Raw genomic sequence first — 22,562 nt, forward strand, 5'->3', positions numbered from 1 at the left:
AAATTTACTTATTTTAAACTGGCAGAAATGATTTAATACTTTTAAAGAATTGAATTCTAAAGGACCTCATAGACCACTTTGTTAGGCTTTTCATTTTACAGATAAAACTCTGTTAAGAGTTTTAAAACCCTAATTATGTAATAAAGTTAGAAGTAATAGTCTTTTCCTCATCTGTTCTGCTCTTTAAATATTTATGCTATTTTGTGAAGCAGCCATTAAAATGATAATTATTAAGACTGTAGAAACATGGAAAGCTGTTTATTATACAAATGAAAAAAAGCAGTGTGCCAAATGACCTAAATATCATGATTGCAATGAGTATGTCGAATTTGTGTACATATTGAAGTTTGGAGCATAAAAGACAAAAATGATACGTGTGTTATGGGTGTTTCTCTTTTAATATTCCTTAATGCTACTGTATTGTATCAAAATAAACATCCTTTCTAAAAATATTAAGCCTACCATAGACAAAATGTAGAATCAAAAGGATTGTGATTTGTTGGTAATTGCCTGAATTTGGACCTGCATTTGCAGACTTTCCCAGACACCTTCCAGTCCTGGAAATGTGTGTGATAAGGTTATATTGTTCTAAGCCCCTGGATCTCTTCCCTTGTTTACCTGTCACTGAAAGTCTTCCTTTGTTCCTTTGTTTCTTGTCCTATTTTATGGAATCTACCCATCTTGGGTGTTTGGAGAATGCAGGTAGCAACTACTGTTATCTATCTCTGCAGAAGGCGGAACATCAAGAAATTGGCTTGAGCTGACATTTTGTAATTTAGATGACATTGGAAAAGTATTTTATCTCCAACATTGAATGAGTTACAAAGAATGACTGAGGGTGGTCCTTTTTTTTTGGTTAGCTTTACAACTCAATGGATTGTCTACAATGAAATTTTGAGGAAGGGAGAGATACGTTAGATGACTCGCAAGACCAGTGAACATGATTTTTCAACTTGATTCTAACTAAATGGCTTTTCTATGTGATAAGAAGCAAAAGCAGCTATATAAACAATTTAAGCAGCACATCATTTCAGATCCTAGCTCTGCCAAATACGTTTCTATCGTATATGCTTGTTTACTGTGATGGATGAAGTCTCAGCTCATGGCTGAGTTGTGGGATAAATATGAAGGGAGTGGATTGGATCCTACTTTCCATAATATTCGGGTTTCTCTGAATGATGCTTGCTGAATGGAGTGATATTTATTAGCTCAAATAACTGATTATACTTCTATATCATCGTACTTTCCCTGTCAAGGTGTTGGGATGTTATAGCCATAGCAGTTCCATTTTAGGTTAAAAAAAGGTGAGAGGATACTGTGAAAAGGAAAGAGAAAGAAGGGACAGTGTGAACACAGTAGAGGACACTGTGTCAGATGTATAAGCAGCACTTATTAGATCTTTGATAGCGCAGTTAATTCAATTTTCCACTCTGGCTTAAACAATTTATTTTGTTCTTTCTTCCCAAAGAGACATCTTCCTGAATTATATTTTTATCCTGCCCATTCTTTGCTCAGAAATGTCTAGTGAATCTCTCATTGCCAATGGATTAAGCTCTTTTTCTACCACATCCCCACTAGCCTAGTTGTATCCAGCCCATGGAATCATATGTCTTGTCATTTTCCTTTCGAGTCCCAACGTTGGAGATCCATTGTCCCTTGTCCTCTGGGCTTACCTCGACTCTTTTCTGTCCCCGGGCATTATTGATACTGTGTTATGACCACACTTTTCCCCATTCCAGCCCGCTGTGTTCTCCTTTCTCTGTGGACTCCCACAGTATTTCTGTCAATATTAAAACCATAATAGTAGCTATTATTTATAGTGTTTATGATATGCCAGGCACTGTTTTTAGTACTTTATGTGAATTGGCTTAATCAATCCTCAACATTTCAAGATTATGATCCTCATTTTATTGATAAAGAAATGGAAGCACACAGGGATTAGGTAACTTGCCCAAGATAGAAAAGCTAGTGAAGTGGCAGATCTGGAATTCTACCCCAGCTTGTGTCGATTCAGACTCTGTGCTCTTGACCAGAGCTCTAAACTACCATTAATAAATTTTCCTTTTAAATGTCTTATTTTCTTAATGTTTAACAGTTTAAGTCAAAGACAGTCTCCTTGTTCTCTGCTTTACTTCCTTACATAACCTTATATTTGGAATTGCTATTCCAAAATTGATATGACCTATTATTGTCTTATATTTTAAATTAGTATTTATTTTATTTTTTATTGATGAGCATTTCTTTAATTAATTAAATAATTTTTTAACTGTAACAACTCTAAACAGAACTTTAATAACTCAGGGTATAGGGGCACCTGGGCAGCTCAGTTGGTTAAACCTCCAACTTCAGCTCAGATCATGATCTCACGTTTGTGGGTTTGAGCCCTGTGTCGGGCTCTGTGCTGACCATTCAGAGCCTGGAGCCTGCTTCAGATTCTGTGTCTTTCTGTCTTTCTGCCCCCCTCTCTCTCATACTCTGTCTCTCTCTGTCTCAAAAATAAATAAAACATTAAAAAAAGAAGTAGTAATAACTCAGGGTATAGTCTAAGACTTCAGGATTGAATGGGTTCGGCCACAAGAACAGAGGACGCAATCAGTAGGCTGTGTGAGACTTCTGCGGGTCGTAGCCACCTCATCGCATGTAGCCCTCGTTTTGGTGGTAGGTGTCCTTATGGTCTCAGAAGTAGCCACTGCAGGTCCCCTGCTTGTGGTCAAACACCCGCTTATTATTTTCCACCAGGCTGCCCAGTTTCTTGGCCAGTTGCATAGCTAGTTCTGTTGGACAATGGGCTCAATGCTGTGCATCACCACTGACTGCATTGGCTGGTCCAGGGAGGCCATCAACTCTTCATTAATGATCCTCTTGCTGATGATGGAGTGCACAGTGGGCATGTCCAGTTCAAACATGTCAGGAAGTGTCTTCATGCTGATGGAATCATAGGCACTGCTGTGTAGGTGAAGAGGTAGGTCTGCAGTGACTCTTCCTAAGTCTTCCTAATCAGCATGGTTTGGACTTTGTCAGTCTCATGGAAAAGGTCCCACACTTTGCCATTCATCTTTTCATTGATGAGAAAACTGTGGCAGGTGTTCCAGTTGCCCATCTTATAGCCTTGGAGGCAGCAATCACATGTTCCTTCATAGACTCCGGGGGACCCATCAAGGGCTGCTGCTCACCCATATGCAACTGGTGATGGAATTTTTAGAAAAATTTACATCCAAGTTAGCATATAATGCAATAATGATTTCAGAAGTAGAATCTAGTGATTCATCCCCTACATATAACACCCAGTGCTGATCTCAACAAGTGTCTTCCTTAACGTCCCTTACCCATTTAGTCCATCTCCCACCCACAATCCCTCCAGCAACCCTCAGTTTGTTCTCTATATTTAAGAGTCTCCTATGTTTTGTTCCCCTCCCTGTTTTTATTTTTGTTTCTCTTCTCTTATGTTTATCTGTTTTGTCTTAAATTCCACATGAGCAAAGTCATATGATATTTGTCTTTCTCTAATTTTGCTTAACACAATACCCTCCAGTTCCATCCATGTAGCTGCAAATGGCAAGATTTCATTCTTTTTGATTGCTGAGTAATACTCCATTGTATATATATATACCACACCTTCTTCATTCATTCATCCGTTGATGGACATTTGGGCTTTTCCATACTTTGGCTATTGTTGATAGCACATTGGAGTGTATGTGCCCCCTTTAAAACAGCACACTTGTATCCCTTGGATAAACACCTGAGTCGTGCAATTGCTGGATTGTAGGGTAGTTCTATTTTTAATTTTTTGAAGAACTTCCATACTGTTTCCAGAATGTCTGCACCAGTTTGCAGAACCACCAGCAATGCAAAAGGGTTCCTCTTCCTCCACATCCTCACCAACATCTGTTGTTGCCTAAGTTGTTGTTCATTTTAGCCATTCTGACAGGTATGAGGTGGTATCTCATTGTGGTTTTGATTTGTATTTCCCTGATGATGAGTGATGTTGAACATTTTTTCACGTATTTGTTGACCATCTGGATGTAACACCCAGTGCTTTAGAGAAGTGTCTATTCATGTCTTTTGCCCATTTATTCACTGGATTATTTGTTTTTAGGGTGCTGAGTTTGTTAAGTTCTTTGCAGATTTTGGATACTAACTGTTTATCTGATATTCATTTGGACATTTCTTCTTCCATTCCATTGGTTGCCTTTTGGTTTTGCTGATTGTTTCCTTCGCTGTGCAGAAGCTTTTTAACTTGATTAGGTCCCAACTGTTCATGTTTTCTTTTGTTTCCCTTGTCTCCAGAGACATGCTGAGTAAGAAGTTGCTGCAGCTGAGGTCAAAGAGGTTTTTGCCTGTTTTCTTCCCTAGGATTTTGATGGCTTCCTGTCTTACATCTGTGTTTTTGTGTATGGCATAAGAAAGTGGTCCAGGTTCAATCTTCTGTATGTTGTTGTCCAGTTTTCCCAACATCATTTGCTGGAGAGACTGTCTATTCCATTGGATCTTCTTTCCTGCTTTGTCAAAGATTAGTTGGCATGAATGTTTATGGATCCATTTCTGGGTTCTGTATTCTGTTCCATTGGTCTGACTGTCTGTTTTTGTCCCAGTACCATACTGTCTTGATGATTACAGCTTTGTAATATATCCTGAAGTCCAGGATTTCTTTTCCTGGATTTTTCTTTTCCAGGATTGTTACTGCTATTCAGGATCTTTTCTGGTTCCATACAAATGGTAGGATTGTTTGTTCTAGCTCTGTGAAGAATGCTGGCATTATTTTGATGGGCATTGAATATGTAGATTGCTTTGGGCAGTACCGACATTTTAACAACATTTGTTTTTCCAATCCATGAGCATGGAATATTTTTACTTTTTTGTGTGTTTTCTTCAATTTCTTTCATAAGCTTTCTGTGGTTTTAAGTGTATAGATTTTTCACTTCTTTGGTTAGGTTTAGTCCTAGGTGTTTTGTGAGTTTTGGTGCAATTGTAAATGGAATTGATTCCTTGATTTCTCTTTCTGCTGTTTCATTATTAGTATATAGAAATGCAACTGGTTTCTGTGCATTGATTTTATATCCTGTGACTTTGCTGAATTCATGGATCAGTTCTATCAGTTTTTTGTTGGAATCTTTTGGGTTTTCCATATGAGTATCATGTTGTCTGTGAAGAGTGAAAGTTTGACTTCCTCCTGGCTGATTTGGATACCATTTATTTCTTTGTGTTGACTGATTGCTGAGGTTAAGACTTCTAATACTATGTTGAATTACAGTGGCGAGAGTGGAAATCCCTGTCGTGTTCCTGACCTTAGGGGGAAAGCTCTCAGTTTTACCCCATTGAGGATGATATTAGTAGCGGGTTTTTCTTATATGACTTTTATAATCCTGAGGTATGATCCTTCTATTCCTACTTTCTTGAGGGTTTTTATCAAGAAAGGAGGCTGTATTTTGTCAAATGGTTTCTCTATTTAGAGGATCATGTGATTCTTGTCCTTTATTTTATTAATGTGATGTATCACATTGATTGATTTGTAGGTATTGAGCCAGCCCTGCATCGCAGGTATAAATCCCACTATATAGTGGTGAATAATTACTGCATTGTTGGATCCAGTTGGCTAGTATCTTGTTGAGAGTTTTCGTATCCATGTTCATCTATGTTCATGGATGTATCCATGTTTATCCATGTAGAGATTTTAAAGTAATCTCTACACCCAACATGGGGCTCAAGCTTAGCAACCTCAGGATCAAGAGTCACATGTGCTACTGATTGAGTCAACCAGGTACCCCCATGTGACCAATTATTATAATCTGTGGTCAGTCAAGTTCTCAGGTCTTTCTAGGAGTTTTGGCTTTGTTGGTTTGACTTGATGATATTATCTTGATACTTCAATGCTCTCTGTTTTTCCTTTAAATACTGGTGTGAGATGGTCAATGTGGCTGCCAAGAATTCAAATCTGGGCTTTTGTTACCTAAATCAATGGTGCTAGTAGTGGGTGACTTTCCTAATGCATGCAAAACCAAATCTCAAATTTTGTTCTGCACTTCAAAGTAAATGCTTTAAGTTTGTGTTTGTTTTCTGAAGCTGTATTTTTTAAATTACTTTTGGATATTTGATATGTCAGGTAAAATGAGAAAGAGCAACCTATACTTCACTTTCCTTGCAGTATCAAATCCTAAAGCAATAGTTAATACTATGCAGTTCCTCCTTGATTTCTTTGGAAAAGAAAAGGCTCTTCACGTGAAGAGTGAAAGTTGGTTGTGTTGAAGTTACTTTTCGCAAGTACCCTATATGTACAATATTATACTTTGAAATCACATTATCTCTCTTGGTAGAGGCAAGATACATAGTGAAGCTGAATGTGATGTTGCTGGAGTCTGTTTTCTGTGTTTCATTTATCAAGCAACGTATTGCTTGATATGATAGGTACTCAGAGCCAGATGTTCCTAGTGCTCTAGTGGTTATATACGTGCTTGTGTATTAGCAGGTGAAATAAAAGCTATCTCTGGCTAATATAATAAGAAACTATTTGGAAGAGTATTGGATAACTTACAGAAACAAAGGGAAAACATCAGTCTCAAGGATAACTGTAACCACTATGGCATCTTAAGGTGGCCAAGCAAGAGTATCTTAAGTCTTGGCCATTGAAATGGCTTAATTCTGTTTTCTTTCAATGGTTAGCTCAGGATTTGTGTTCTTTGGAAGGTAGCCAAATTTGCTCTTAGCTTAAGTTAGACAAGTGCCCATTTCTTAATTGGGGGCCACTAATAGCACATGAAATTGGAAAGGAGTATTTCCAGTCACTAAAGAAGGGGAAACCATCAATACCGACAGATGCCCACTTCCAACAAGGTTCAGCTGAGAGCAGAGAGAATTTAAGTGATAGTTTTTAAAAAAAGATTATATTTTATTTATTTATTTTTAAGGTCTTTTTCTTTATTTTGAGGGGTAGTAGGAGAGGGAGGGAGAGAATCCCAAGCAGGCTGTGCACTATGAGCACACACATGAATCCATGAACTGTGACATCATGAGTTGGATGCTTAACCAACTTAACCACCTTGGCGCCCCTAAGTGATAGTTTTAACTTTGACAGTGAGTGATTTGGATATTAACTGAATTCAATCACTAAGCTGCTTTTCTAGGTGGAAAATCTTAGAAGTTTATTTCATTAATCAACAGTTGTTTTTTGTTCAATTGTGAAAATATGATTTTTTTATTACATTTAAAGAATGATATTTATCTATTTTCAAATATACACAAAAATATAATAATATGAACCCATAAGTAACCATTATCCACCTTCAAAATAAGTTAACATTTTGTCAATCTTGTTTCTGTTGATTGTATTTGAGAGCATTATCATAAGATGTTTTTACAACTGGCTATATAAAAACTCATAAGACTTAATATGAAGTCTGAGAATTGTTTTATGAACATAAATCCAGGTATCAAATGATCAGTCTCATACCAAAAAAAAAAAGGCATGTTACTTGTTAGAACAAAAGATGGCTGTATGCAGCATTAATGCATTGTTTATCTGGAAGTAAAATTTTATTTCAATCAGGAAGGCTTTTTGCCGGCTTATGACTGGTAAATCAATTCTTCAATAGTTCTTTCTAGATTTCCTTTACCAACTTTGTCTTCTGGTCCTTGAAATATTTAGGGGTGAATCAGAGGTTTATTTGATAGTGAAATTTCTGAACACCAATCTGCATGTGCATTGCATAAGAGCTGAAAGTGTTCTAATCTCTTTTGTAGTTGAAAGATGCATGAGTGTGATGCAGTCCGGGACCCAGATGATCAAACTAAAACGTGGGACCAAAGGGCTCGTCCGGCTCTTTTACCTGGATGAACATCGGACCCGCCTCCGCTGGAGACCCTCTAGGAAGAGTGAGAAGGCAAAAAGTAAGACTGACCTTTGAATTCTTTTCATGAGTTGATCTAGTAATACATTGGTTATGTTGGCTGGGCTCTGTGGCAGTTTCAGATCTGGGAAACTTTGATATTTTTGTAAGTTTTGAGCTCAGTTGCTAAAGGATGCAGAGAGACTGAAGAAGTGACCATTTTTGCCTTTTTAATTCTTTGGAAATTTCAATCTCTAAAAGTTTCTTGCCCATGAATGCTGTAAATGTTAGTATTTCCCCTGTGTGAGAGATATGATATATTTTTTAGTGATGTTTTATAGCCTGAGGCCTTTTTTTAAAATAAAAGGTGAAGGATATCATAAGTCCAATGAGCTTTAAAGTGTATTGCATTATTCTGAGCATAGTAACTGATTAGTGAATTAACAAAATTGTTTTAATGCTATCAAGAAAAGAGCTTTGATCAGACTCCTACTTAAACCCACTCTCTCACACCTTGTATATTCAGCACCAAGTCCATGTTGGGTCCCGTGTAATGGCTCTCTCATCGCCTTCCTTTCCATTTTCATAGGAACCTCCTTGGTCTGTGGTCTCTTCACCTTTTGGGCCTATTGAGAAACTTTCTAACCAATCTCCATTTTGCTTCTTTCTTCTGCTTTCGTTAAGATACTTTCATCTTCAAGTAGCACAAGACTTTGACTAAATTAGACTTACATGATAAATCTATCATCTCACATAACAAGACAGAGATCAGCCGGCCCAGGCATGGGACACTGAGTCTCTAGCTCTGTTTTCCCAAGTACTTTTGGCTCTTTCTCTTGGGTGTTGGCCCTGTAGTCAAGGCAGCAGCAACATGGTGCTTCCTTTTCAGGAGAAAGGACCTCTTTCTAGAATTTTTCCTCAAAGCAGACTACCCATGTCTCCTTGGTTAAAACTGAGTGCATTCTTACACTTAAAGCAATCACAATAGGAATGGGGCCACCCCAATGTCTTAGACTCACCTGAACTTGCCCTGGAGTGGGTGTGGGCTCATTTCCCTGTGAATCATTTGGTGAATGATACCAGATGAAAATTGTGACTGAGGCAGAGATTAAGGCAGAGTGGGAGAGATAGTGTATAGATGGTGCAATAAGATTGCAGCCCTTCTGATTCGTGCTTAAAAACAAGTGCCCAGGTGGCTCAGTCGGTTGAGCGTCTGACTTCAGCTCAGGTCACCATCTCACAGTTCGTGGGTTTGAGCCCCGCTTCGGGCTCTGTGCTGGCAGCTCAGAGCCTGGAACCTGCTTCCAATTCTGTGTCTCCCTCTCTCTCTGCCCTTCCCCTGCTCATGATCTGTTTCTCTCTGTCTCTCAAAAATAAATCAATGTTAAAAAAAATTAAAAACAAATAAAAAAAAGTACTGTTTTAGTCCTAAGTAATTATCCCTGCTGGTGCTTCTTTGATCCAAACCTGCAGTGTTGCTGTCTTACCTGTAGGATGCTAATCTCTGTCTCTTTTATCAGGCTCTCTCTGATCTAGCCTCTACCTCCCTCTCTAGCTTTGTCTCCCCTCCTCGCTCTCTTGAGCTTTACAGTTTGGTGTAAATGGCCTATTTAATATCCCTGGAGTGGATCTCATGTTTTTGTATCTTATGCTTTTTCTCCTGGGATGCCACCTTGTTTCTCTCTCCCTCTGCAAGCCTGCTCTACCTTCACCCTCCTAGCATTCTTTCCGTAAATACTAGTCACATTTAGCTATGCTATTCAGTTACCCCCAAATGTTTGTTTCCTTCCAAATCTTAACTGTCATTTTATATGTATTGTAAAACTCCGAGGTTGGTTTGAGGTCTTTGTATGTTTTCCCTGTGCATATATGTAAACTATAAATCTGAAGTGTTCATAGTCTCCTTTTTCTACTAGTCTTTTTGCCCTAATGCTTACATTGATCTTCCTGTCATAAATTTCAACATATTCTGACTCAAACCTTGAGAGGCCATTACCCAGTCTGCCCAGGAAGGTAAAGTGGTATGTGGGGAGGGCTCCTGGCAGGAAATGATAGGGCTTGTAGTTCACATTTGAACTTAATACCACAATTCACAGACAGTGAATTTGTTCATGCTTTTTTTTCCCAATGCTTATTTATTTTTGAGAGGGAGAGGGAGAGGCAGAGCACAAGTGAGGGAGGGGCAGAGAGAGGGAGACACAGAATCCGAAGCAGACCCCAGGCCCTGAGCACAGAGCCCGATGTGGAGCTCAAACTCACAAACCACGAGATCACGACTGAGCTGAAGTCGGACACTCAACCGACTGAGCCACCCAGGCGCCCCATGTTCATGCTCATTTTTAAAATTTAAAATGACTTTGTATTTTTTTTCTTAATCCACATACACACGTCACCTGCTATGTAACTGCATTCCACTTTCCTCACAGTCCTCATCGACTCCATTTACAAAGTCACCGAAGGCCGGCAGTCTGAAATATTCCACAGACAAGCTGAGGGCCACTTTGATCCCAGCTGCTGCTTTACCATCTACCATGGCAACCACATGGAGTCTCTGGATCTCATCACCTCCAACCCTGAGGAGGCCCGCACCTGGATCACGGGCCTCAAGTACCTGATGGCCGGCATCAGCGATGAAGACTCCCTTGCCAAGCGGCAGAGGACCCACGACCAATATCCTCCCTGGAATGTTAATTTTGAGCTCTGTGTGTGTGTGTGTGTGTGTGTGTGTGTGTGTGTGCGCGCGTGCGTATTAGACTGTATTTTATTCTTTCCTATAATTTTGAGGCTTAAAGCTACTTTTCTTTCTTTCTCTTTCTTTACCCCTAGCACTTTTCTGCTCCTCACTCTCACCCCAAGTGAATGAATGTGTAGAACATATAGAAACTTAAGCCTGCATGAACTCAGGAGCAGGCTTCTTCTGAAGAGATTGAATTTAGCTCCACAATCAGAGAAGGTCTCCAAACGCAGCCTAATGTTTCCTAAGAGACATTAGGTAGCTGGGAAGGTGTTCATTTGATTACAAATCCTGCTTTGTAATCAAGTCAGTTTAGTTGAACAAATACTTTTTGAGTTCTAATTATACACATGGTATTACGCTCCTTCCTGCTTTTTCTTTCTCTTTTCAATTTACGGTGTGTAAACTTGATACTGAAGGGGAAGTCATTTTTTACGTGATACCATTTGCCTTCTCTAAATTGTTCAAGAAACTGGAAGACTCATCTGAGACTCACCGTTCGTGAGGGCCAGACAGCACGTGGTGCTGACAGGATAAATAGTTAACATGCTTGGTCTGAAGGCACCTCTTCTGCTGCCATTGAGCTGGTCACGTGAAAATTGGCCTCAATTTTCTTATGTATAAAGTGAGGGCAATGGATTCGTTGACTGTTTTGGTTCCCTTCTGTACATTTCGAAGGGTCTTAAAACACGTGTGCCCTCTGTCTATGAAGGGATTAGTCCTACTTCCTTACTGTCATTGGAATGTGTGCCCTGATTTTCTTCTCCCAGAATAGTGATAAATTTGTGCTGCTCTAGTTATAATTCCACACCCAGAGTATTGTTTGAGCAGAGTGGAAATATTCAGCCCATGAAAGGATTTTTGACAGTGGGAAGGTCTGAGTCGATGAGCCATGATATTTTCATCAATATTCACAGCATGCAGTTAAAGGCACCTGGGATTCATAAATGAACAAAACGCAAACATAGAAAGGAACTTTCTGTGCTTTATTCTGTTAATTTGTTCTTAACTCCTTAACATTTGGTAAAAAACAAACGAAAGTGCTGAAGAAAATTGCTTTCTGGGTCAGGCCACAGAATCTTATTAGCAGTGCCTTGAACGAAAACAGGGTTCATGAACAAACAATATGAGATGGGGTAGTTCAAGAGTTGGTTAATCAGTGGCTCAGTGCTGTCACCCGTGACCTGGGTTCTGCCATTCTGCATGTTGGCATGGTCCTTCGGCAGGGTGCCCCTTGGGCAGACAGAGGTACAGCTGCTCTGGGCAGCAGCTCCAAACATAGCCCTGCCCAGAGGGAGCGTAGTTTCTTCTCACAAAGCTTCTTTTTAACAGCAAAGTAAATCTTTCCAGGACGTGCTCCCTTCCCCACCCCCCACCAGTAATAAAGCTCATCATTGGTTATAATTGCTATTGCAGGTCCATTCCTGAACCAGTCTTCGATAAAATAAATCAATTAACGAAATTAGACTTTGAGCTCAAGATTCTTTTGCATGCTTAAAAACTAAAGACTCTAAAGAGTTTTTCTTTATGTGGGTTTCATCTTAATGTTTATTTATTTTTGAGAGAGAGAGAGAGACACACACAGAATCTGAAGTGGGCTCTAGACTCTGAGCCAGACACGGGGCTTGAACTCATGAATGGTGAGATCATGACCTAAGCCAAAGTCAGACGCTTAACCAGGCACCCCTGAATGCTACTTTTAAAAGCAAAACACATTTGTGAGAAAGAGTAGTGTTCCTTTCCACTTTGCAAGTCTCTTTAATGCCTGCCTGGATAGAATACATACATTCTCCTGTCTGTTTCTGCCTTCAACCTGCATGTTGTATTGTTTTGGTGGAAATGCGTGAAGAAAATTTAGCCTCACACACATAAATAGTTGGAGAAGGGGACTCCTATTGGCTATGGAGGCTCTTTGGATTATACTTTGGGGACAGCTGTAGTAAGGCTCATCAAGATACTCCTTCTGCCTCCACTAAAGTTCATGGTTCTTGCATACCTTAACAAAGGAGAAGTTCTTCAATAAGGAAGAAAGAAGGAAAATTGCCATAGGGGAGGACAATCAATTCTAGAAGTTACTATCCTCACCTAGTCAACTAGGACAAGGTCACAGTATTCCAGAGCTGTTAGCCACTTACATAAATGCCTTTTGTAAGCCTTGAAGTAGACCAGTAAGATAAATGGGTATATTGTTTCTTTTTAAATGGCGGCCAAATTTCCTCCTTTGTTAGATCTTTCTAGTTACCTGAGAAATGCATGCTCATTGCAGTAAGCCTACGAATACAAAGCTGCCATAAAGAAAGGATTAATAATCTTGACCCTGTCTATCAATTTTGCACCTTCTTCTCCAAAGTTACTGATGTTAACAATCTGTTGCACACCCATGTATCTCCTACCCCCGCATTCGAATCAGGTTGTTTTTCTGTTGTTGAGTTTTAAGAGTTCTGTATATTCTGGATATTAACCACCTATCAGTTACATGACTTGAAAATATTTTCTTCCATTCTGTTGATGTGTTTACTTTATTGGTAGTGTCCTTGGTGCACAAATTTTAAAAATTTTTCCTGAAGCCCAATATGTCTGTTTTTTTCTAACATTTATTTATTTTTGAGAGAGAAAGAGAGAAACAGAGTGCAAGCAGGGGAAAGGCAGAGAGAGAGCAAGACATAGAATCTGAAGCAGGCCCCTCCAATGAGGGGCTCGAACCCATGAGATCGTGATCTGAGATCGTGACCTGAGCCAAAGTCTGTGCTTAATTGACTGAGCCACCTACGTGCCCCTATCTGTTTTTTCTTTTATCACCTGTTCTTTGGTGTCATACTCGAGAAATGATTGCCAAATCCCATGCAATGAAGATTTTGTTCTCATTTCTGTTAAGAGTTTTACGTCTCATATCTTATGTCCTTAATCCATTTTGAGTTAATTTTTGTGGGTAGTGTTAGGTAATAGTCCAACTTCATTCTCTTGCATATGATATCCAAGTTTTCCAGGCCCATTTGTTGAAAGCACTGTCCTTTTTCCATAAAATGGTCTTGGCGGCCTTGACAGAAATCATGTGACCATAGATGTGAGGGTTTATTTCTGAGCTTTTTTATTCTATTGGTTTATGTGTTTGTCTTCATGCTAATACAACACTGTTTTGATTGTTGTAGCTTTGAGATAAAATTTGAAATCACGAAGTGTGAGTCTTCCAATTTTGTTCTTTTTCAAGATGGTTTGGCTACTCAGAGTCCCTTGGTATTCCTATGAATTTTAAGATGGGTTTTTCTATTTCTGCAGAAAATGTCATTGGGATTTGGATAGAAATTGCATTGAATCTGTAGATTGCTTTGAGTAGTATTGACATTCTAACTAAATTGTCTTCCAATCCGTGAATGTCAGATGTGTTTTCATTTAGTTATGTTTTCTTAAGTAGTTTTTAGCAATGTTTTATAGTTTTCACTGTGCAACTTTTTTACCTCCTTCGTTCCTAAGTATTTTATTATTTTGATGTGATTATAAATGGAATTGCTTTTGTAATTCCTTCTCAGATTATTATTGTTCATATATAGAAATGCAACTGATTTTTGTGTGTTGACTTTGTATTCTGCTACTTTGCTGAATTCATTTATCGTAATAGTTTTTTTTCTGTGTGTGGAGTCTTTAAGGTTTTCTATATATAAGATCATATCATCTACAAACATAATTTTACTTCTTTCCAATTTAGATGCTCCTCCTTCCATCCTTCCTCCCTCTCTCCCTTTGCTTAATTGCTCTGGCTAAAACTTAGTACTGTGTTGAATAAAAATGGTGAAAGCTGGCACCCTTCCTTGTTCCTGATTTTAGAGGAAAAGCTTTCATTCTTTCATTATTGAATATGATATTTACTGGGGTTTTTTTTCATATATGGCTTTTATTATGTTAAGGTAGTTTTCTTTTATTTCTATTTTGTTGAGTGTTTTTATTGTGAAAGGGTATGGAATTTTGTCAAATCTTTTTTCTGTATCAATTGAGATGATCATGTGGTTTTTTTCCTTCAGTATGTTGATGTGGTATATTACATTAATCTATTCTCATATGTTGAGCCATCCGTATATTGAAGGAATAAATCCCACTTGGTCATGGTATACAATTCTTTTAATATACTGCTGAATTTTATTTGCTAGTATCTTGTTAAGGATTTTTGCATGACTGTTTATTTAGTCCGTATTTTTGTTTTTCTTGTAGTATCTTTGCCTGGGTTTAGTATCAGGGTAATAGCAGCCTCTAGAATGAGTTAGGAAATGTTCCCTCCTCTTCAATTTTTTGGGAAAATTTGAGGATTGGTATGAGTTCTAATGTTTGGTGGAAATCACTAGTGAAGCTATCAAGTTCAAGTATCAAGTTTTCTTTGTTGAGAGATTTTTGGTTACTGATTCAATCTTCTTACTAGTTATAGATCTATTCACATTTTATTTTCTTTGTGATTTAGTCCTTATAGATTTTGTGTTTCTAGGATTTGTCCATTTCATTTAGGTTACCTGCTTTGTTAGCATGCAATTGTTCATAGTACTTTTTAAAAATCCTTTCTATTTCTGTAGAATTAGTAGTAATGTCCTTGCTTTTGTTTCTGGTTTTAGTATTAATTTGAATTGTTTCTCTCTTTTATTTTTTTTGAAAGAAATCTACTTTTGGTTTCATTGATTTTTTTTCTCTCTGTTATTTTCTACCTCTATTTCATTGCTCTTTCCTCCAATCTTTCTTATTTTCTGCCTTTTCTGCTAACTTTGGGATTTTTTGGGGGCTAGCTTTGCATTTAGTTTTTCTTCTTTTTTCTAGTTCCCTAAGTTGTAAAGCTGATTGTTAATTTGAGATCTTTCTTAAATTTTATTTTTCATCTTTAAAAATTTACTTATTTTTAATTGAAGTATAGTTGACATGCAATTACATTAGCTTCAAGTGTATTTATTTTTGAAAGTAAGCATTTATAAGTTTCTCCCATAACACTGCCTAAGTTTTAGTATGTTGTATTTCTCTTTTCATTCATCTTTAAGTATTTTCTAATTTCCTTTTGATTTATTCTTTGATCCATTGGCTGTTTAAAAGTGTGTTGTTTAACTTCCATAATTTTATAAATTTTCTAGTTTTTGGATCTTAAGTGAATCTCTTGTAGACAGCATATAGTTGGATCATGTGTTTTAATCCATTCTACCAATGTCTATCTTTTGATTAGAGAATTTAATACATTTACATTGAAAGTCCTTCCTGATAAAGAGGGATTTACTTCTGTCATTGTACTGTTTTCTTTCTATATACCTTATAACTGTTTTGTCCTTTGATTCCTGCATTACTGTCTTTTTTTGCTTAGTTGATATTTTTATGGTGATATTTTAAATTCCTTTTTCATGTCCTTATATATATTTTTTATATCTCTTTTCTTTATGGTTACCTTTAACATCCTAAAGTTATAATACTCTAATCTCAATTTATACCAGCTTAGCTCAATAGTGACTTGAACCTGAATATGTTTGTCTCTGTTTACTGGCAGTAGAAAGTTTTCCTGTTTGGATTCACCAGGTTGACAGCTGAGGGGTTTCATATTCTAAAAATATGCAATTTGGAAAGCAAGTGTACTCCAGAACTGCACAGGGAATAATTTTATAAGAAATATAGAAGCAATTGATGTTGTGAGAGTGAGGAGAGAAAAGGAAAGAGGAAATTAATGAATAATAAAGAAGCTGATGTCAAAAATAGTGATAGTTATGTTGAATCAGAGGACAATTCTTATAACATTTGTCAGGATTTGATAGGGTTGTAGGTAATATTTTAATAACAGAAAAGCATCCTTAATTGGACATACATTTAATTATATTAGTTGAAGACAACAGCTTTGGGATATTTATTGTTATTACATTACAAATAGGCCTGAAAATTTCTACTGTGAATGAATAATGAGAAAATGAATCTTAAGTGGCTGTATAAAAAAAATATATCCAGCCTAATGTGTAATTTAGATAATTTCTGCAATGTGGCCATGTTTCATGGTGGTAGATGCAGTACTCGTATCTATTAAAAGCAATATAGTGTTATGTTTAAGGGCTCAGACTAGTATTCTGTTGCCTGGGATTTGGCCCCAATTCTGCCATGCACCTTGTAACTTTGGAAAGTAACTAAAACTTTTTTGCCTCAGAGTTTTTATCTTTCACATGGTGATGATGTTAATGATAGTGTGTGCCTTATGTAGTCGTTGTGTGAAGATCTAATGAGTTGATGTACACAAAGTGTTTAGAATGCTGTCCAGCACATATTAAATGCTTATGAGTATTAGCTACTATTTTTATTGCTAAAGAGAGGTCAGAACTGGCAAATCCTTTGCTTTCCTATTCAGATTAAGTCTGAAATTTCAGTGGCCCCAGCATGAAAGCCTCGGCATTTTTCTCCATCAGTTGTTCTCCTCCATGATTTCCCCACCTCATCTCTTGACCAAAAGGGGAAATTATTACTTCTGGAAGACTTTAGGCAGTCCCTTTGGATATTGTGAATGGATGGTTTGCACCTTCTGTATAAATCAGGGGCCCTGCAAACTATAGCCTGTAGGCAAATCTGGCCTATTGCCTTTTTTGTACGTGGTCTCAAGCTAAGAAAGGGTTTTCAGTGATTAAAAACCATCAAAAGAAGAGGAATATTTTGTGAAATAGTGAAAATTATCTGAAATTCAAATTTCAATGTCCACAAATAAAATTTTATTGGAATATAATGATGCCAATTAATTTATGTGTTGTCTATAGCCACTTTTGTGTCACAATAGCAGAATTAAATAGTTGCAGTTGAGAGCTGCAAAGCCTAAAATATTTACTATCAGGTCTTTTCCAGAAAAAGTTTGCCCAACCCTACGGTAAATACTACCATTCAATACTTTACAGTTTCCTATAACTTTCTGATAGAAAATTCTAGGCCATAACTTTTCATTCCATTTTTACTATCCCAGTTTTTCTTTATAGAATGATTGTTGCTCTTCTTAAATTCACCCTGTATAATGATATGAATTATTAATTTAGAGCTTTCTTGAGTACTCATATCTTAATTATGAAGAGTAGCTTTAAGATATCAAAATACTTTCACCTGTAATTGTATACCATGTGTACTGTTACTAGGAGAGAATGGTTTTTCCTTTCATAGAATCTTAGAATTGGAAGGGATTTCAAGGTCATCTAGTTGTATTCACTGACATTATAGATAAAGAAATGGAAGGCCCAAGGAGTGCCATAAGTGACCCACTGTCCCAGTACCAGGTCAACAGAATCAAGACTAGTGTATATTTCTCAGTTGGATTCTACCTCTGTGATTTACCAATCCTATATTCCCTAAATCAACTGTCAAGGCCAGTGTATATGTTGACACTGAAGAGGGCGTTAGAGACACAGGCCTACCCTTAGGGTTTGTCCTGGCAGAATTTTCATACTTAGGGTTTGTTTATACTTGCCTCTTCTCTGGAGAAGTCTTTGAGAGGCTTTGGTAAGGAAGTCTAAAATAAAAGGATGAAAATATGACTGCTACTGGACTTATTTTATGACTTCTTTGAATACAGAGCAGTGTCCACAGTCAATAGAAATAGAGATGGATGGGTGCTGTGTGTCCAGGAAACAGAAAAAAATAATGAGATTCAAATATTTATTAATAATTGGCCCAAATGTTTCACTCTTTTGATTCTTCAGTTATTTTTACCCTTGTCCTGGGTCACCTGTTAATTTCCAGGTGTCATAATGTATAATGAGATCCTACCAGAACTCTATGAGAGGTTGAATTAGGAAGAATTGGGCTTATTATTTTTAATGTTATAAAGGGAACAAATTGTGAAACAAGGTATTTATAGTATTTAGATATTTAAATTTAGAAGAAGTAAGACTTTATGGTTGTTTTTACTTCCTGAGGTCCAGTCTCCTACAATCATAATTTGAATCGCCTAAGAAATGTAAATGTGCTATGTTATACTGTTAGTACTTTGACTTAACAGGAAAATCAGTTTGATATCATCTGCTTGATAGGCAAATATCATCCATTTCCCCCTCTCTCACCGACTCTCATTCTCCTATTTGTTGGTTTTAAACCCATGCCTTCCCTTACTTTGATTTTCTGGTTTCTTTCCACCACCTTTATTCCTCATCAAATTTTGAAGCTCAGTTTGGTTTTCTAAGTGTACACATGATTCCTGCTTTCTGCAATTTACCCCCAATAACTGAATCATCCATTTTTTTAAATCATCCATTTTATTTATTTTGAGAGAGCGAGCGAGCGAGCGAGCGCACGTGCCTGAGCTGGGGAGGGAGAGACGACAGAGAATCTGGAGTAGCTCCATGCTCTAATGGCATGGGGCTCAATCCCTCGAACCCTAAGATCATGACTTGAGATGAAATTGAGAGTTGGAAGCTTAACTGACTGAATCCCCCCAGGTACCCTTTGAATCATTCTTTTAAAAAAATTTTTTTACCTTTGGTTACCATTTATTCTGTTTCCTCATGATGTGAGACAACCCAAGAATCACTCCCCCGAGGGTTTTTTTTAAAACCTCAGGTCACATGATGTAAATCTTCTGTATCTAAACTAAGCGTAATACCCTCAGTCACTGAATATTCAACCTGCATTTTGAGCATAATCTCTAACATAGGAGGCTTGCTTTTGATTTAGAAATTTGAGGCTGTTAGGTAAGAACCTTCAAAGCTAGTAATAAGAAAATGAATATAGTATAGAGACAGATCTTCTGTATGGGAGACAGGAATAGTAGACTAGGTTTCCAAAAAGTTGTATCTCTTACTAATTTATCCTTAACAAATTTCTGCTGGGGGCCCTGGGGGCCCTGGGGAGCCTGGTGAGATTGAGCCCTGCACTGGACTCTGTACTGACACTGTGGAGCCTGCTTGGGATTGTCTTTCTCCCTCTCTCTCTGCCTCTCCTCTGCTAGCTCTCTCTTGCTCTAAATAAATAAACATTAAAAAAAAGTTCTCCTTCTCTTCTAGTTTTATATCCTCACGCGAACAATGAGGAGATTGAACTAGACGGTTTCTAAAGGTAGGATTGGACTGAGACAGGGAAAAAAATTATGGGGTATTGTGAAGGTAAAATCCACTACATGGAAGGTCATAGAGGAGGAAGACAAGGCCTAAATTTGGCGTATTTAAGGTTTTATCACATCATATTCCTTAACAGGTTTTATAAAAATGTGTGAGTTAAAGAAACTCCCACAGGAACGTGGTTTGACTCTCATTTCAAAGTGAAGGGAATCACCTCCAAGCTCTCACTCCCCCGTTGCCTGTTGTCACTGTTGGCAGGTTACTGGCCGCGGATCACAAGCAGGGCTTCCTTAAAAGAATTTATTCTCAAGTTCTGTGTTAACGATAAATGTCCTTGGGAGTACTCTGTGAAAAGTAGTTCTTATTTTCGTGAAAAAAGTGTTTCTCTTGACCTTTCTTCATGTGGGTGAAGCAGACCTTTGAGGAAGCTGATAAGAACGGTGATGGCTTACTGAATATTGAAGAGATACACCAACTGATGCATAAGCTAAATGTCAATCTGCCCCGAAGAAAAGTCCGACAGATGTTTCAGGTACGTTTCCACAAATGGATCGGCCTCACGTAAGATACACATTGCAGGTTATTGGTATACTTAGATATTTCAAAGGCTGTTTTGTTATGTTGAAATTTGGTATTACCTGCTCTGTAGTGTTTTATTTTTATTTGATGAAAAGAAAGGCGTTTTGTTTCATGAAGGAAAAATAAAAACTTCCTAAACTCAGCAGGTATTCACAGTTTCGCTTCCTAAAATGCTATTTTTATTGCTGCTCCTTTCGGGGAGTAATTATAAGCACTTAACCTGGCCCTCAGATACTGGAGCAAACTCCGTGAAGTCCCGTCGAGAGGATGGTAACATCTCCCGTGCCTGCCTCTCAGGGCTCTTGTGAGGATCGGAATGAAGACTTAGTAACATGAAAAACCAGCACTTATTGAAGTCCTCAAGAGGCTCTATTTCATTTCAGAGGAGTTCACGATTTAGAATCCACGATGCTTAGAAGTGCTACACCACCCCTACCATTTAGGCCGCTCTCCAGAAGTTCATTCAGCTGCCTGTTGGTGGTAGATGGCATGCTCTTTCCCTGTTGGTCAGTCCTTGAGGAAAATCCCTGGGCCCAGACTTACTCTGTGGCAGCCAGCTGGGATTGTACTTTGTCCTCCATCTAAGGTGCAGAAGTGAGCTCTGTTAAGTGGGTGCAAAGTCAATGTTAGATGATAAGTAATAGCTAATCTATCAATTTAGGAAGTGCTCTTATTTGGAGAGAAGTCATACCTACAATCCATGTTTTATAACACTTTTCTGTTCTAAGTGATATTTTGTATCTAGGTGATATTTTATACACATAAGAATAAGCAGAGGGTGTGATACGATGGCTAATGTTTTGTGTTTCCTTTGTTTTCTAACCATTTGTTCTTAGAGGTGGTAAGGGCAGACATGACATGAGGGATGAGTTGCAGTAAGGATGGGGGAGGCTGGCCGCATTCTGTGACCTCTAACAGTGGGCCTGTCCTTGGGAAGCTCTTGGCTGGACACGGTTTGCAGTGAAGGGAACTTGGTCTCTTGGAGAACAACATAGGAGAGAGGAAAGAAGATGAAGGAATGTGCTGTAGAAGGGATCCTGGAGATGGAGGGAGGGACTTTGGAGGGGAAATGGGTTGTCACGAATAGAGTGAACTGTCCTTCAGCTCTATAGAAAAGTTTTCCATATTCCTGGTACTCCCTGTGATATCCTATTGTCCTGTTGGGAGCCCCACCCTCCCATCTATTCCTTTCCATAGAAAATGCTCATTGTGCTGAGGAGTAGCTGCTGATTAAATGAGAGGGGCCAAACCTAAAGGCAAAGTCTATATACTTATGAAAATAATAACATAAGCTATTGATCCATTTTTATTTCTATGTTTTCCCCCTTCAGACACCTTTTTATTTCTTTAAAAAACTTTTAAAATGTTATTTATTTTTGAGAGAGAGAGAGTGAGAGAGCGCATGCATGAGTAGGGAAGGGGCAGAGAAAGAAGGAAACACAGCACCTGAAGCAGGCTGAGCTGTCAGCACAGAGCCCGATGCGGGGCACAAACTCAAGATCCATGCGATCATGACCTGAGCTGAAGTCGGACTCTTAACCGACTGAGCCACCCAGGCGCCCCAACAACTTTTTATTTCTAATGCGCTAAACACTGTGGAGGGTCAATCAGGAAATGTTTATGTGAAATGCTTTATGCATTTAAAGTAAATCCTTTAGAAAAGTTTTGAGAAAACATCAGGGATCTCTTTTTGTGACCATTAAAGACTTACCAAGCCAGAAGTGATTAGATAGAACATTTCCACTGCAGTCTTGCATCTAGCAGGGCTGTGTAAATGTCCTTGCTGGGAGTGAGAGTACCCAAGATTTTAGCATTATTTCAGGAACATTATGCTTCTGACTGAATTGCTGGTACAGACATTAAAGCCTTTCTAGAGTTGTCTTTGCTTTTTTGTTGCAGAGCAAGATTCAACTAAAACTTTTTAAAATAATCTTTTAAGTTATGGATAGCTCCTTATGAAGTCTTTAGATACTATTGTTTAATATCAGAGTTTTACTGTTCTTAATTGTTACAGCATTTACAAGGAAGTCAAAAAAATGTTTCTTCTCTGTATCCAGGGTTAAATACTTTGAAATAAAATTATGACAGAAATTTGAACATTAGACCCAGCATCTTAAAGTGCGGTGACTACAGGGGCGCCTGGGTGGCTCAGTGGGTTAAGCGTCCGGCTTCAGCTTAGGTCATGATCTTGTGGTTTGTGGGTTCAAGCCCCGCATCAGGCTCTGTGCTGGTGACTAGCTCAGAGCCTGGAGCCTGTTTCAGATTCTGTGTCTTCCTCTCTCTCTGACCCTCCCCTGCTCGCACTGTCTCTCTCTGTCTCTCAAAAATAAATAAAAAACATTAAAAAAATTTTTTTAAAGTGCGGTGACTACAAACAAGCATCTCACATACCAAAAATGTGGATAT

At 38.1% G+C, this 22,562-nt stretch overlaps 1 protein-coding gene across 1 annotated transcript in view; it reads left to right on the plus strand.

The window, feature by feature from the left end:
• The window catches only part of PLCH1 (phospholipase C eta 1), a 207,928-nt gene that overhangs the window by 110,185 nt on the left and 75,181 nt on the right, over positions 1–22,562 (plus strand). The window contains exons 4-6 of the mRNA XM_029940011.1: positions 7,735–7,881; positions 10,247–10,490; positions 19,980–20,109. Coding sequence (XP_029795871.1) covers positions 7,735–7,881; positions 10,247–10,490; positions 19,980–20,109 — 521 coding nt within the window. The remainder of the gene's footprint in view (positions 1–7,734; positions 7,882–10,246; positions 10,491–19,979; positions 20,110–22,562) is intronic.

This window comes from Suricata suricatta, chromosome 5, assembly GCF_006229205.1.
Source record: "Suricata suricatta isolate VVHF042 chromosome 5, meerkat_22Aug2017_6uvM2_HiC, whole genome shotgun sequence".
Lineage (NCBI taxonomy): Eukaryota > Metazoa > Chordata > Mammalia > Carnivora > Herpestidae > Suricata > Suricata suricatta.